Source organism: Neolamprologus multifasciatus, chromosome 7 (assembly GCF_963576455.1).
Source record: "Neolamprologus multifasciatus chromosome 7, fNeoMul1.2, whole genome shotgun sequence".
Classification (NCBI taxonomy): Eukaryota; Metazoa; Chordata; class Actinopteri; order Cichliformes; family Cichlidae; genus Neolamprologus; species Neolamprologus multifasciatus.
The window spans coordinates 20,803,026-20,819,279 of record NC_140445.1 but is presented as its reverse complement, the minus strand read 5'-3'; the positions used below and the strand labels follow the sequence as shown (position 1 = coordinate 20,819,279).

Sequence of the window (16,254 nt, the reverse complement as noted above, 5' to 3'; positions counted from 1 at the left end):
GAAACGACAGAAAGGGAAAGAAATTACAACAAAATAATTTACTATTTTCCAGCATGTGTCTAATAATCCTTCTCTTTTCTTTCTTTTTCTTTCTTTTTAGGCCCCAACTCTACTGACAGTCCCAACAAAACATCACAAAAGCCAACAGCTGAAACTCATCTGCAGTTTTATCAGTGCAAGTTCTGTGTCCGTTACTTCAGATCAAAGTCTTTCTTAAGAAACCACACCAAAAAGGTGCATAATGTCATAGAGCCAGATTCGGATGCAAGTGTCCCCTCAAAGACTGCAAAGCAGCCCAGCTACACTGTCATAATGCACAGTGACCATTCAAAAGTGTATTCCTGTCAGTATTGCACGTATAAGTCCCCACGGAAAGCACGGATAATGAAACACCAACTAATGTATCACAATAAAGTTCCTTCGGATAGTGCTGGAGATCCCCCGGAGTGCAATGAAAGCGGTGAGAAATCGGACTCTGCTACTGAGCTCATGAAGGGAACGTTTGCCTGCGAGTGGTGTGACTATCAGACCAACCAGAAGGACAGCTGGACCAATCATGTGGTGAAGGAGCACAGTGACAAGGTCAAGATAGTTTCCTGCATTGCGGAGGTGGAAGAGCAGGCAAGTGCAAGCTCCCCCAAACCGGATTCTCCCTCCTCTTCCCGTGCTAATGTTAGCGGAAAGGAGGAGTCTGTAGCAAAAACACCAGAAAACACCGGGGAGAAGTCCACCTCAGAGATCTCCTCCTTTCAATATGCACAGATAAGTGCAGTTACACCCAACAGCACAGGTTCTTCTATCCTATCCAAGAGGTTTGCATCATCCGATGTCCCCAACAGTGCGATAGCTATGGACACCAACCTACTCAATGAGGAAGACTCGAGGAGCAGCTTAGAGGACGATGACGACGATGAAGAGCTGGGTGATATGGACGATCCCAGCTACACTGGAACCCTGTCCGCAGATGCAAAGCAGCTATTAACAGATGAAGATAATAAATTATTGGAAACTAAAGGAATTCCCTTCAGAAAGTACATGAACCGATTTCAGTGCCCATTCTGCTCCTTCCTCACCATGCACAGGCGGAGCATCTCCCGCCACATTGAAAATATTCACCTCTCTGGAAAAGCCACGGTGTACAAATGCGATGAGTGCCCATTTATTTGCACCAGCCCTCTGAAACTAGGCACACACAAACAGAGCCACAATTTTTCAGATTTAGAAACCTTGGACCTGACAGGTGATAGCCCAGGACCTCAGAATGACAGCGCAGCAGAGCCAGTTAATGAGGGTAACGTGAGTTCTAAAGTCAATGGGAAAAAGACAACCAGCACACCAAATGACCAGCAGAACCCTCACCGCTGCACCCTCTGCAGCTTCTCCACCACCACCCTGAAAGGTCTGAGGGTCCACCAGCAGCATAAGCATTCCTACTGTGATGACCTCGACTCCACTGTCTTTGAAGCCCAGCTGTCTGACCAGCCAGACTCTGAAGTGGATGCTTCTCCAATCTTCCTACAAAAAACCCAGACCCCCATTTTAGGGCTTGCCACCAAAAAGCCCTTAGTAACAGGGAAAAGAGCCAGGAAGTCCATTAATGACTTGCCTTTGGATTTGTCCTCAGTTAAAAAGAGAACCAGAATTGATGAAATTGCCAGTAACCTTCAGAGCAAGATAAGCCAAAGCCAGCAGGACACCGTCATTAATCTGGATGACATGGATGATGAAGACGCGGGAGAAAATCATGCCAGCGCTGATGAGGGGAGAAACAATGAAAACAACTCTGTCTTTGCTTACAACACACAGCAGCTTTATGCAAGAGACTCTGCCAGCTCTAATGAGGGCAGCAGAATAGGGAAAAGAAAAAGCAACCCTAGGTCCAAGCCTAGAAACATCCCCATATCGCTGACTCTCTCGGACGATAGTGAAAATATCTCCGCTGATGCCAGTGACAGTGCTATCCAAGAGAACATGGAATATTCAGAGGATCCTGGAATTACACGCTTCTACTGCAAACACTGTGATTACCACAACAAGTCGGCTCGTAGCGTCAGCACCCATTACCAGAGGATGCACCCTTACATCAAGTTTAGTTTTAAGTACATCCTGGACCCTGAAGACCAGAGTGCAGTCTTCCGCTGCTTAGAGTGCTACATCGAATACACAAATTACAACGATCTGCACCAACACTACATGGACCACCACCCTGAAGCAAGCAATGTGCTCAACTTCAACCAGCCCCATCTCTTATACATGTGCCGGTTTTGTTCGTACACGAGCCCTAACGTGAGGAGCCTAATGCCCCATTACCAAAGAATGCACCCCACCGTGAAAATCAACAACGCCATGATCTTTTCCAGCTATATTGTAGAGCAGTCCCACAAAAGCAGTGAATCACAGACTCTGAGGGAAATACTCAATTCGGGACCGAAAAATTTTAACTCTCCTACTTCGATGCCCAGGTCCACCTCAAGCCCGGTGCAGAAAGCGGTTTCCAAATCCCCTGAAGCTAGCGCTGACCCAGAACCTCTCAAAGAAGGCAGCAATGTTGTCGTCTACGATTGTGACGTGTGCTCCTTTGCAAGCCCCAATATGCACTCTGTTCTGGTCCACTACCAGAAAAAACACCCAGAGCAAAAGGCGTCTTATTTCCGTATACAGAAAACCATGAAGGTCATCTCAGTGGATCAGTCACAGCCTGTAGCCAACTCTTCGTTTAACACCAGCATGTCTTCGACTCCAAAACAATCAAGTGCAGCAGTTTATGGATCAGATGAAGAAATGTATTACTGCAAGCACTGCGTGTACAGCAACAGATCTGTTGTTGGTGTTTTGGTCCATTATCAGAAAAGACACCCGGAGGTGAAAGTGACAGCGAAATACATCAAACATGGCGCTCCTACCCCTGGATTGATGAAGCTCATGGATGAGCTGCAGATTGCAGCACCCAAGCAGTTCATGAAGCAGTTTCAAAATAACGGTCACGACGGATCTAATAACTCGAGCCCCAAACCCGGAAGTGGTGAGAAAGGCGAGGATGAGCTGTTCTTTTGCCAGCACTGTGATTACGGCAACCGCACTGTAAAAGGCGTGCTTATTCACTATCAGAAAAAGCACAGGGAGACCAAGGCCAACGCTGACCTTGTGCGCCGCCACACTGCAGTCGTCCGGAGTCAACGTGAGCGAGCGCAGATGGTTCAGTCCAGCGTCGCCTCGTCTGCCGCTGTCCCAGCTCCTCCAGACCCTGAAAACACTACACCTCTGCGTTCCCTGAAGTGCAGGCACTGTTCCTACACATCTCCCTACGTCTATGCTCTGAAGAAGCACCTGAAGAAAGAGCACCCTACTGTGAAAGCCACAGCCATGACAATTTTACACTGGGCTTATCAAGATGGTATCTTGGAGGCTGGCTACCACTGTGAGTGGTGTATTTACTCCCATGCTGAACCCCAGGGTCTGTTGCTCCATTACCAAAGACGCCACCCTGAGCATAATGTTGATTACACATACATGGCCAGCAAGCTGTGGGCTGGGCCTGAGACAACCCAACAGGGAGGCAATGCAGATACGAAACATTACAAGTGTAGGGACTGTGCCTTTGAGGCTTGCACAATATGGGACATCACCAATCACTATCAGGCAGTCCACCCCTGGGCTATCAAAGGGGACGAATCCGTGCTTTTGGATATAATCAAAGGAAACGGCTCAACTGAAAAAGCCCAACAGCAGGTTTCCAAAGAGCAGACGCCTCTGAATTGCCAGACTGTTGAAGATGACGGCCCGTTGGTTATTGCCACCCCACCTCAAGAAAGCAATCCCCAGCCTCACCACCCACGCCTTTCCATCTCTAACAATCCTTATCAGTGTACTGTATGTCTGTCAGAGTACAACAGTCTGCATGGCCTCCTCACCCACTATGGAAAGAAGCACCCAGGCATGAAAGTGAAAGCTGCAGATTTTGCACAGGAGGCAGACCTCAACCCCAGTTCTGTGTATAAATGTCGCCACTGTCCGTATGTGAACTCCCGGATCCATGGAGTCCTCACCCACTATCAGAAAAGACACCCGTTGGTCAAAGTCACAGCGGAAGACTTTGCAGACGACATAGAGCAAATCACAGAGTTGCACGAAGGGGACGACAAGTTCAAAACTCAAAGGCAGGGCTACGGCGCGTACAGATGCAAAATGTGCCCGTACACACATGGGACTCTGGAGAAACTCAAAATCCATTATGAGAAATATCACAATCAGTCTGCTTCCGACATGTTCTCTCCTTCTCTGACTCATTTTTCTTCTGGTAAAGAAACAGAGCTAGCAGGTGAGTGCAGCGCTAGTCATATATCAAGTGCAGCAAAAGTCCAGGAGGTCAGTGAGTTGGACCTTGCCCTCTCTCAGTTACCCATCAATAAGACAGAAAAACACGCCGTGTTCAAGTGTCAGCTCTGCAAATACTTCTGCTCGACCAGGAAGGGCATCGCTCGCCACTACCGTATCAAGCACAACAACGTCCGTGCTCAGCCGGAGGGTAAAAATAACGTCTTCAAATGTGCTCTGTGCTCATACACAAACCCCATACGCAAAGGCCTGGCAGCACACTACCAGAAGCGGCATGATATCGATGCCTATTACACCCACTGTCTGGCTGCTTCGAAGACTATGAATGAAAAGGTGAACAAAGTGATGGCACCCCCGCCGACAGAAGGGGACAATTCAGAAATGAGCGAAGATTTGCGATTAGCTGTGGAGAGACGGAGGTGTTCTCTTTGCCCCTTCCAGGCTTTCAGCAGGAAGAGCATTGTGTCACACTACATTAAACGCCACCCGGGTGTCTTCCCTAAGAAGCAGCATTCGAGCAAACTCGGCCGCTACTTCACTGTCATTTATGCCAAAGAACCCGAAAAGACTGCCGCGAGTGCATCAGCAGAGGACGATAAGGAAGTGATAGAGGTCCCAATCGAACCTGAGCAGGATGGAGATGTGGACTGGCTGCCATTCAAGTGTCTGAAATGCTTCAGGTTGTCTTTTAGCACTGGCGAGCTGCTCTCTATGCACTACAACAACCACCACTGCAACGACTTGAAGCGGGACTTTGTGGTATCTCCTGGTCTCTGGGACGAGGATCCCGATTTATATCACTGTTCTCACTGTGAGCTGAAGTTCCTAGATCTCCCCGCTCTTGCTAAACATCTCCTGAAGCACAATGAGGACTTTCAGAAAAAGGCGATGAGGCACGAGAGAAGGAGGCAGCTCCTCAGCAAGCAGAAAGCCACAGAGCTGCCTGAGAGCAAACAGGAGAAGGTGAGCAAACATAGTCGTCCCGAAATCTCATCAAAGAAAGAATTAAGGCATAATATAATTCTCTACCTACCATTAATGTGTGTGATGGCATACTGTGATTTACATGAGAGTCACATACCAATGCTCTACATGTTGTAGAGTGTTCTTCATCTTCCTGTAAGATGGAAGCTTCCTTCTGTTTTTGTTTTTTTTTTTAAAAACCATTTGTGGCATTGTGCTAAAGCTAAAGGGTGGCTTTGCCCCTGCACTTCATTGGCAGTAAACGGTAAAAGTAATGGTAGAAGAAGCTACTTTTAGAAGACACTATTTTGTGTCTCCTTCCAGGATTGAACCAGAGATCTTTCGCTCATTGAGCCAATTTGCAAGCTGCTAACTGTGCATGTTGGGGTGGTTTCATGATCTGCCAATTAGTTTCATATTAACTTCATGTTAAATTATAGAACGGTAATATTCTGTAGTTTTTCTTGTGAAAATTGTAAACCAAGACTAAAATAATGCCGTCGTCTGACTGTGGCAGATATGTTGGCTTGTGCACACCATTCACACAACTCATGTTAAATTAGGTAGTTATGGTGCTTTAATGGTGTGTATTTTTTTTTGTCATATATTATTAAATAGGACATTTAAAAAAGAAAATCTTTCCTTTTCTGTGCACAGGAGAGTCCTGTAAATAAAACTCCCATCGGATTCAGGTGTAACTTCTGTGTAGAGATACACCCAACCCTCCGAGCCATCTGCAACCACCTTAGGAAGCATGTCCAGTATGGTGAGGTCAAAGAGGGGCATGTCAAGGTAAGAGAAGCTGCTTTTAAAGCTTCTTAAAGTGCTTATAATATATAGTTATATTTCTTGCGTCAAATAAATACTATAGTGTATATTCACTATCCATATCCTATATAAAATAAGTCGTTATTTGAAATGTGCGGCAACAATACAAGTAAGTCGTTTGTCAAATATATTAAACAAGTTATTTTACTATTAAGAATATACATTTATCTTGCCTTCGTATTGTTCTCATATTGGGCAGCAGGGCATTAGTGTGCTTTAGGGGTTAGAGATGATGAGCCAAACATCAAATATCTGCAGCATCATATTTATTGTGGTGTTATGACTCTTTTAAACTTTTCCTTTTATAAATCGTGACTACATACACAGTACATGTAATTTATTTCACTGTGCTAATGTGATATCAGTGTAATATCCTCCTAACTATATTTCAAAGGCACATTTTTTTTCCGTTCCCCTGTGCTTCTGTATTATTTTCTATCTCTCATCCTCCTAGCACTGCAGTGATCTGTTTTACTGGACTGGGGTTCTGTTTCCCATTTTGTTTATTACTGACAGAGGCTTCTGGGTAGACAGTCTGTCAGCTACCCTGAGAGAAAACAAGCAGTGCTGTCCCATTGCTGTAGAGAAGCAGGGGGGGTTGGAGTGGTGAGCCATAACTTTTAGGGCAGTGGCGGGTAACCATTCGAACATTAGTATTCCAGTGAGGCTGCCAGTGAGGGGAACAGGCCTAAGGACCCAATGCCTCACCCAAATGGAGGCCTGGATCTTCCATCAGACACTCGGTCTCTCTTTATGTGTCTAAGACGCCATGTTTTCCACCAACGAGAGTGATCCAGTGAAAAAGCACTGTATTCGTTTTGGTAACGAGGTCATAGTGTTCAAAGATGGGAATTAAATTCAAGAACAACGCTGGCTTCTCAGAGGGGAGCGTGAAGAGCAGACTGACGGTGCATTCAGGGACTGGATGGTAAGGCTGGGGCTGTGGATGCCACATCTTATTTATGGATTCACAAAGTGCAGGGTCAGGTCCTTCCACAGAAAGAATGAGTTTCCTTGAGGCAATAAAAAAGTCATGGCGATCGTCTGTCTGCTCGCGATGACTGCTGCAAGCAGCCTGCACTCTGGCAGATGAAGGGAGGGGGGGAAAGAAATGGAGATGTTTTTCCAGTTCCTTTCAGTAATTGTTGGTAGAACTGCACGGTTGCAAGATCTTTGTTTTTAGAAAAATTCGTCTCGATTAGTCACCCCGAATAAATGCTTATGGTTGGTTACAGTTATCACACTTGATGCATGAGGCGAGGGGATAGGCTGGAATTTTTCTGTCATATTCTGCTAAATATAAGCCAAGTGCGGTTTCTCTCAACCAACACACTGAAGAGTTTTATGTCAGAGTTAAAGTTAACCAAAGTGCTGATCTTCAGATAACACAGAGAGATGGAAAGAAAAACGGGGGGGTCAAAGGCAGAGTGTGAGAAACTGTAACTGAGGCCTAACTGACAGTGACTGCATGGATGGAAGCAGAAGTGTTAGGCAGCTGCTTAACTGTCGCCTGTATGCAGCTAATGTAATAAAAAATAACTGTAGGTGCTAGACTTAAAGCGATATTTATATTAAAGCGATCTCTTCATTTCAGCATTCAGCAACCACATGAAAGAAGGTGTTGGCAGATAAAAATCAGCATGAACTGAGAGGTTGCTGAACATCTGAGACCTTTCCTCTTTTTGCTTTGCAGCAGGAAGTCAGCGAGGTCCCCCTGATCCTACCTTCAGAGAGCCTAACTAATGGCAACATGGAGGGGGATGAAGCCGCCGAAGTCGACGGCCTGGAGAGACCCGGAGCCACGCCCAAAGATTCTGATGATGCCGCTGTTACCGTGGAGAACCTGGATCCTGAGACGGACGCTGGTGAAGGAAGGGCGGCGGCCTTGGTGGCCGCAGCCAGGGCTGTAGTGTCAGAGGGCCAGCTGAAGCAGCGGCTGGCAGCAGGGGGTCACCCGTGTGCCCAGTGCGATCGAGTCTTCATGTCCATGCAGGGCCTGAGGTCCCATGAGAGGAGCCACTCAGCCATGGCGCTGTTCAGCAAAGAAGACAAGTACAGCTGCCAGTACTGCCAGTTTGTCTCGCCCTTCAGACACAAGTAAGTGGGGAGGATCGGGGTTTGTGACTGACACCTTTAACACCGCTTCCACAGTGATGTCCCTTGTGTGTACTGTGGTACTGTTTTTAAAGAGTAAAGCGCAGTAAATTGAGACACTTTGGCTGAGGCAAGCACATATTCACCATATTGCTGTGTTATCTGTTGACTCTCCTTTGAACATTTTATCTTTCCTCACTTTCCAATTCTTTTGATTTTTTGCTTTTCATTAAGATGAAGTTTTAAGATTTAGTGGCTGTTTTGCTTTGGTCTCCTTTTAGAATAGTGCAAAGAAAATCCAAATGCGCATTTATATACACATAGGTGCAGATTTTTTAAGACATAGACTTTATTTAAGTGGGGAAATTTACTTGTTACTGCAACACAAGGGACAGGAAGAAAAAATGAATTAGAGGGATATTAGATAAATAAAATGAATAAAATTTTTCTCCCCTCTTATATCCAGGAATCAGTGCTTTAGTGTGACTTAGATACACCAAACTTTCCAGTTTTAGTGTTTTTTTTTTTTCTTCTTCTTCTTTTTTTTTTTTTTTTGGAAGAGGGGTTTGTGACTATCAAACATTTTAAATCTTAAAATGTGTGTAAAATTTGAATTTTCTGGCTTTTGATCAGTTTTTCACATTTGTGAATCGATTTTAAAAACATGCCACAATCCCTCTGTAAAAGAAGAAATACGGTCTCTTGCACGCCACCAAAACGAAGCCTGTGTCCGATGTTCATAATTAGGTTCTGGAAAAGCAAATTGTCACGTATTTAGACAGATAATGGCCACTTGTCGTTAGAAAAATTGCCTTAATGTTAGCCCTTAAGCAGGGGAAGTTTCATAACGATCGCCATGCAAGCAGGATGAATGCAAAGACCATCTTCTTTAAGATGTCAGTCCAGCTTTATGGGGAGCTCTTACATGCAGCTACTTCTTGCTGAGAAGCTTCTTCCTGTTATTTGGCTATTGCTAGTGCTGTTTGGCTAAGTGGCTGGATTAGCAGATGCAGCCTTGAGGAAGTGCGATCAGTGTTAACCTCAGCGATACACATTGTGCACCCTGTGGTATTTGAATGCTCTGACTGTGAAGCAGCATTACTTGGAAATGTTTAGTTTGCGTTAGCAGTCACTTGGCAGGAGGCAGTGAGTCAGACATTAATCTATTAAAAATTACAGTTAAAAACGGATGAGTGGTTTGAACCCTTTGCAGCCCCAGTAAGCGGTATATTTAAGCTAAACGCCTCACCAGCCTTTACACCAGCTGCTCTTTAGATCAACTAGATGTTAAAGTCATTTTGTACAGAGCACAGTTTTACACCTTATTCTGTTTACCCTATCACAATCCCTTTGAATCTTCAATCTTCTCCAAGATTTCCTGCCTCCTAGGAGAGAAAGACAAGCATTACAAGCGAGGCAGACATTTTTTTTTTTTTTGGTAGCGTGATTTGTTTTATCCATCACAGAGACACAGAGCGAGAGGGGAAAGAGAGAGTCCTCATCTCCTCTGAGCTCCCAGGTGTAATCCCTCTGTACTGTATGTGCCCTGACCCAGAAAGAAGCCGCATTCCCATGCCACCTATGAGGCTGGCATTAAAAACACAGCTACCGTCCCCACAGGCACTCACACACTCATTCCCACCAGGGGATTGTGGGTAGATGAGTTCACCCCACGGCTCCTTGTTCTGTAGTCATTGGAAATGTGTGGCTGTTGTTCACGAGGTAAACAGAATCGAGCGCTTGAGACGCTGCTGAAAAGAAGAAGGGAAAAAAACCCCCGCTGTTGAAATCATCAAAGTGGATGCTGTACAGCTGCTTTCTCTTTCTTTCTCGTACTCCCGTCTTGTCGCCGTCTCTCTCTTGTCCTCATTTCATCCATTTTTCTCATTTTATCCTCTTATCTCATATCCTCCCTTCTGTGTTTTGCTGTTGTTGTTGTTGTTGTTTTTAACTTCTTTTTTTAAAATTTTGTTTCATTGCCAGTCTGGACCGACATGTGCAGTCTCACCACGGGCACCACAAGCCCTTCAGGTGTAAGCTCTGCCCCTTTAAATCTGCCTACGTGAGCCGCTTGAAGAGCCACCTGCATAAGGCACACACAGGTAAATAAAAAACAACACAAGCAGACACAGAACATTGTCACATACAGTTGTATCTCTGACTAACAAGCTATTCCTAGACCCATATACCTACCAACTTCCTGTTTATCTTCTCCAAAAAGATGTTCTGTGTGATTATCGAGCACAACTCCACTAGTGGCTTAGCCTTAGCAGCATTTTAACCATTCACTAAATCCAGGGATTTAGTTTGAATTCCTATTTTAACACTTAAAGGCCAAGTGAGCGTTTGCGTTTTTAATATTATGTATTAATTTAATTCTATTATTAACATTTTCTTTATTGGGGAACCTAGCACGCTACAAAAGTGAAGGTTTACTGGCCGTTGTGGCATAATGAGATTTTTGTTGTCGAAGGAGCCAGACAGCAGACAGCAATTTGAATTCATGTTAATGCAAATGCGGAAAATCTCCACCTGAGCTATCAAAACACAAGCAAAATGAAGCAACCTTGAAACTGGTGAGGCAGATAAGCTAGTCCTACGGAGGATTTGAATAATACTATGAAGAAAGATCGCTAAGACGCGCTAGATCCGGGATGTCAAGTATAAGGCTCGGGGGCCAGAATCTGTCCAGCAAAGACTCCAATCCTGTGAGGCTCTGGAAAATGTGAAATGTATTTTCATATCTTTTATAGGTTTTCCTAATGATAAAGACCTCCACCACATGCATTCACACTACACCAAAATAATCAAAAAATGTACACTGATTCCACCATCAGGCCAGGGTCTTTCTGTGTGGAGTTTGCATGTTCTCCTCGTGTTTGCGTGGGTTCTCTCCGGGTACTCCGGCTTCCTCCCACCGTCCTAAGACATGCACTTAGTGGGGATAGGTTAATTGGTTAATCCAAAATTGCCCATAGTGAATGTGCGAGTGAATGTGAGTGCGAATGGTTGTCTGTCTCTGGTTCTCTAAGAATGATTATTCATAATCACGTCTGTAGTACTGATTATAGAACTGAGTTCTATAATCAGTAGAGGCTCCATCAGGCTCCAGATTTGGATCAGGATGCTGCTTCCTTTTAAGATGTTAAGCAAATACATTTAACAGAAGCAGGAAGTACAAGGCTGGAAATTCCCATGGGAACATTCAGAACATCAAAACCAAAAATTATAAAGTAAAGCGTGCACCAGTGTGCAGTTATATGCTATAATAGAGCATAAAATAATAAAATGGGTCACTGTATTGGGCTTCAATTTGTAAATGAGAGATAAGCTGTGATAACCTCATTGTAACCTTTTGTATTTTATGAAGTACTCTTTTTGTGTGGCTCACTAACCTGCACTGAACGCTTTTTAATGAACCAAGGATTACAGTTTTTATGAGCTCTTCGTTCAGGTGCAAATTCAAACTTTCAAATAGCAATCAAATCAAATTTCTTCTAAGTCTATAATATGGGACCAGCTTCAGCATTTTTGCTTGAAGTTTAAGAAGCTTTAATAAACGCTGTAACTCAGGGGGAGCCCAGTTGCCAATAGGGTATTACATTTGCTCCAGATTTCCTCAAAGGGCTTTGTTTGTGGTCAGGGATGTGTTTATCATCACCGCTTTCATTAACAAATGCTCCCTAATTAGCTATCTAGAACCATGTGCAGGTCTTTTCAAGCCTGATATGTATAAAACTTCTGTGTTGATGTAAAAATCAAGTCCAACACCTCATGATCCTCAATATTCTTCCAGGTGAGCAGCACACATACAAGTGCTTGTCCTGCCCCTTCACTTCTATGACCATCAGCCAGCTGAAGGAGCACTCTCTGAGAGACCACGGTGAAGTCTTGACCCTTCCCAAACTCCGAGCAGCCAACCAGGCTGCGCATGCCACCCTCAGACCCCCCCGACCGGCCAGTAATCCAGAACAGACTCCCATAGCACCTGATGGTATGAGATCATGCGTAATCTTCATTAAGCATTGTTTTCTTCGGTTTGTCTCTGGGTAAAAGGAACAAATTATAATATTTTATCTAGTGAGATTTATAGGTGCTGGTAAGCAGCGTGCTCCTGGCTCACCACAGTCGACTACAGCGTTTTCCAGCTTTGAATCTTACATTTAATGACATTCACTGCATAGAAGTTATATAGAAAACTGCAGGAGCTCATGTGTAATGTTTATTATAGTCAAATAGGAGCCAGCATGAAGTAGCTGTCACTGAGGGTGTATGCATTTAACTGTATAACTGGTTGCCAGGGTAATCTCAGGTGTCTATATGGGGTATCATTGGGAAACAACCTCTCACGACCAATCACTTCTGTCGAAACACACATTTCAGTCACTTGAATGTCACGATCCTCCCACCCCCGAAGTATCAGACATTCTCAATGTATGCTTGGATATGCAGGCAGGAAAGTGCCGTCACATTGAGGGGGAATAGTGTTAATAAAATTAAACGGGGATGCCTAACAAGCATAGCCATCTGTAGAAGTGAGTCTGGTATTCGTGAGTCATGCATTCATGTTGGAGAAATGCTTTAATGTAGTACTGTGGCTGTTTAGATTTGACTACGTAAGACACTGTTTTTCCACAGAATATGTTCAGACGGGGACGCGCCGTGACTCTAGGCTGGTGTAGAAGTAAACCCCTTGATGTAATCCCATGTTTGAGGTGTTATAGTGGCTTTGCAGCGGCTGCTTTAGCTTGCAGACTGTTCTTGGCAGCAGCTGTCACCTTGCTGCTGGAGCTGTGGAATCTTCCCTGGAGCTGAAGCGGGGCAGCATTCCTCAATGCACCATCCACCACTGTCAGCTGTGCCCCACCAAGACAAATGAAGCATTGAGAGAGCGGGGCTGACATATTGAATGTCTCTTTACTGAGTCAAACTAGCTACCTTCAGCTGAATGTCTGAAATTCAAACAGAGGGAGTTTGTCTTGTTGGCAGGGTGTCTTGAAAAAGATTTCCATTTGATCGCCCGTTAGCGGCGATGTTTACTTGAATTTCTTGGAAAATTCCTCTTAACAGTTGTACCTGGCAGAATTATGAAAATAAAACCAAAAGGTCTTTGAAATCCAGCCTCATCATCGCTTTTAGCAAAATGGCAGTGCAGGCGTATTAGTTTGATCCACACCATATCTCGGTGACTACTAAACTGCTATACACGCTCATCATCCCCGCAGGATGAATAATTAATAGCTTTAGGAACTCTATAAAGCAAAGGATTAGGTTACATTTTTTCAGTGCTTGAGTTTATGACCAAATACCTGCAAAGCGAGTGAGTTTCTAAAGGTTTCAGCTGTACTTACAATGTGTGTTAGCTTGCAGGTAACTCCTTTATGACTTCCGTGTTAGCTTTTCCAATTTGAGGCCGACAGCTTGGCAGTTAGTGTAGGCAGCCGCTATGGTAAGGCGTTCTCCTCCTTTCCTTTAACTTTCCCACACAGGTATTCCATCTCTAGTGCAGTACAATAAATAGTTTTAGCCCTTTATGAACAATTTAAGAAGCCACGTCCCCACCTAACTACAGAATCTGCTCTTCATCTTCCGTCTCATCTCCATACCTCCTCCGCATCGCGGAGAAGATATTACGGGAATTAATCAAGCGTGGCGCTGTTTAATTTAATAGAGCTCTTCCGTCTCCTCTGCCTAAGTCAAAAAATGGATCTCAAGAATTTTGTAACAGCAAAGTTTCAAAGAAAAGTTGTTGAGTTTTTTTTTCCCCATTCCCTGCTTGCTTTCGCCTACTCTTAGTGCTGAATGAGGTATTTTTCGCACGGAGACATACTCTGTTATTGTCACTGTAGTTTATTTATTGATGTGTTGGAGGCTCAAACTAGGACGAGAATATGAGCCGGCTCGATGATATTATAGAGGAGGGAAAGAGGCAGGGTACAAAATGACAACAGTCACAGTTACACTTCGGCGGGGGTGTTAGGGACATTTGGTGTAAGCACATCTGAACACCTCTTCTTTACAGAGGCATGAATCATATATGGCCCTTTTATTTAACGTTATATATTCTTTCTATCGACTTACTGAAGACTTTATTAGGACCACGTACCTTTTCGTATGTGTATCTAAACAGCCACTTATTTTCCAGCAGTGTAGTAGCACAATCTTGCTGATACACGTTAGAAGCTTGTGTTAGTGGCATAATTGTCAGTTCCAGACGGGCTGATTTGGTGGTTTGAGTGTTTTCGAAGCTGCTGATCTCATGAGGTTTTCACAGTCTCTAGAGTTCACTACTGAGCACCTCGATGGCAGTCGGATATTGTTTGAATGCTACAGCCTATCGGAGGACTGTCGCTGACCTCACACATCCCTTTATGATACAGTTAACCGTCTAATAGCGACATTTAAGCATAGTAAGTAAAAGATATTGCACACTGGTTTCATTAAAATGACACAACCGTGCTCCTCGGTGACGCCCCCCCAGTCACCAGATCCGAGTCTAACACCTTTGGGATGTGGCGTAAAGTGTGGTTCATTGCGGAAATTATGCGACGCAATCATGTCGGTGTGGAGGAGAATCTCAAAGGAAAGTTTCCAGCATTTTTGGAATCTGTGCTGCAAATAACTGAGGGTCTGTCGAGAGCAAATCGAAGCTTTTCCCAGTGTTAGTTATGGCGCTCATAATAAATTCCCTGGTGAAATGTTTACTCCTTTAAAAAAAATTAAATGTCAATGAAATGTAATCAGACCTCTTACATAAACTGAAGAAAACTGGGAGATCAATTGATCCAAGTAGATAAAGTAGGTTAAACTCCACCCTGCTGTGCAAAAAAATTCATTAGCTCGACAACTTCACCGTGCGCTGGAGTCAGTCTGTGACTGATGATGATGATGAGTTGTGGTTGGAGTGGTTACTTGGTGAGGGAAGAAAATAATCAAGTCCTGCCACCTTGTATTCAAATCCTGATAAAACATCAATGTAAAAAGCGATCTTACTTGCCAGACATTACATTTTCCCCATGTCCGCATACACTGTGTCACCTTTTATTAAACCCTGAGGTTGTCTAAATGCCTCCGCCTCTCCCTCAGATCCGTCATACCTGGAGCCAGTGGATGTTCGTCAGCAGCTCAGTCATTACCAGCTGGCCTCCCGCAGTCAAATGTCTTCCAGCTCGACACCTGGTGGCTCAACGGTGGCCGACAGTCGTCCTGAGAATATCCTCACGTGCGAGTTCTGTGAGTTCAGCTCCGGATACATGCAGAGTCTACGGCGTCACTACAGGGACCGTCACGGTGGCAAGAAGCTCTTCAAGTGCAAAGACTGTTCCTTTTTCACCTGCTACAAGTAAGTGAAAAACAAAATTTAACAGAGAAATGTAGAAAGATGTCCACACATTGCACTGAACCGTGAAATAATTGCCTGAAAAATCACTTTTTTTGGGAAACTGGAGTGTTTACTGAAGTTTGACTTTTTTTTTTTTTTTTTAAAGAAATTAAATATTTGCATATATGAGTTTTAACTGTGGGGAAATTTTTTAATTTCCCACAGTTGGCATTTTTGTGCAGTTTACTGCTTAAAAACACATTCTACAATGTATTCAGCTTTTTCAGGAAAACAAAAATCTCACTTTCATCTTAATTCACAAAAACTCTCGGATCAAATATGAAAAACTTACAGGGTCTGTCTGTCTTTTAATCTGCCTCAGAAATACCTTCACCATGCACGTAGAGGCGGGTCACTACAACAACATGCCAGAGGACCTCGCTAAAGACCTGCGCTGCCCTCTCTGCCTCTACCACACCAAACGCAAGAGCAACATGATCGACCACATTGTTCTGCACAGAGGTACGCTGCCTTCAAAATGGAACCGGCCACATAGTATGTTTTTCTAAAGTCAACTTTATCGGTGGGTCATGCTGTGGGAGACTGTTTTTTAATGCTGTGGCTCAGGTGGTAGAATTAATCTCAGGGTCAAAGGGTCAGTCCGCGTGAATATTGTTTTTTTTTTTCTAGCACTTACCATTTAGGAGTGAAAC

General features: G+C 44.2%; 1 protein-coding gene across 7 annotated transcripts in view; it reads left to right on the top strand.

Annotated features, from left to right (window-relative positions):
- znf462 (zinc finger protein 462) overlaps positions 1-16,254 on the top strand; it is a 53,876-nt gene that overhangs the window by 26,677 nt on the left and 10,945 nt on the right. For 6 of the 7 annotated variants that reach the window (XM_085166665.1, XM_085166667.1, XM_085166666.1 and 3 more), the window contains 7 exons: positions 101-5,298; positions 5,956-6,090; positions 7,820-8,223; positions 10,204-10,322; positions 12,017-12,214; positions 15,307-15,562; positions 15,924-16,063. In XM_085166665.1, the coding sequence (XP_085022791.1) occupies positions 101-5,298; positions 5,956-6,090; positions 7,820-8,223; positions 10,204-10,322; positions 12,017-12,214; positions 15,307-15,562; positions 15,924-16,063 (6,450 nt within the window). The remainder of the gene's footprint in view (positions 1-100; positions 5,299-5,955; positions 6,091-7,819; positions 8,224-10,203; positions 10,323-12,016; positions 12,215-15,306; positions 15,563-15,923; positions 16,064-16,254) is intronic. The other variant, XM_085166672.1, reaches the window with a different exon arrangement.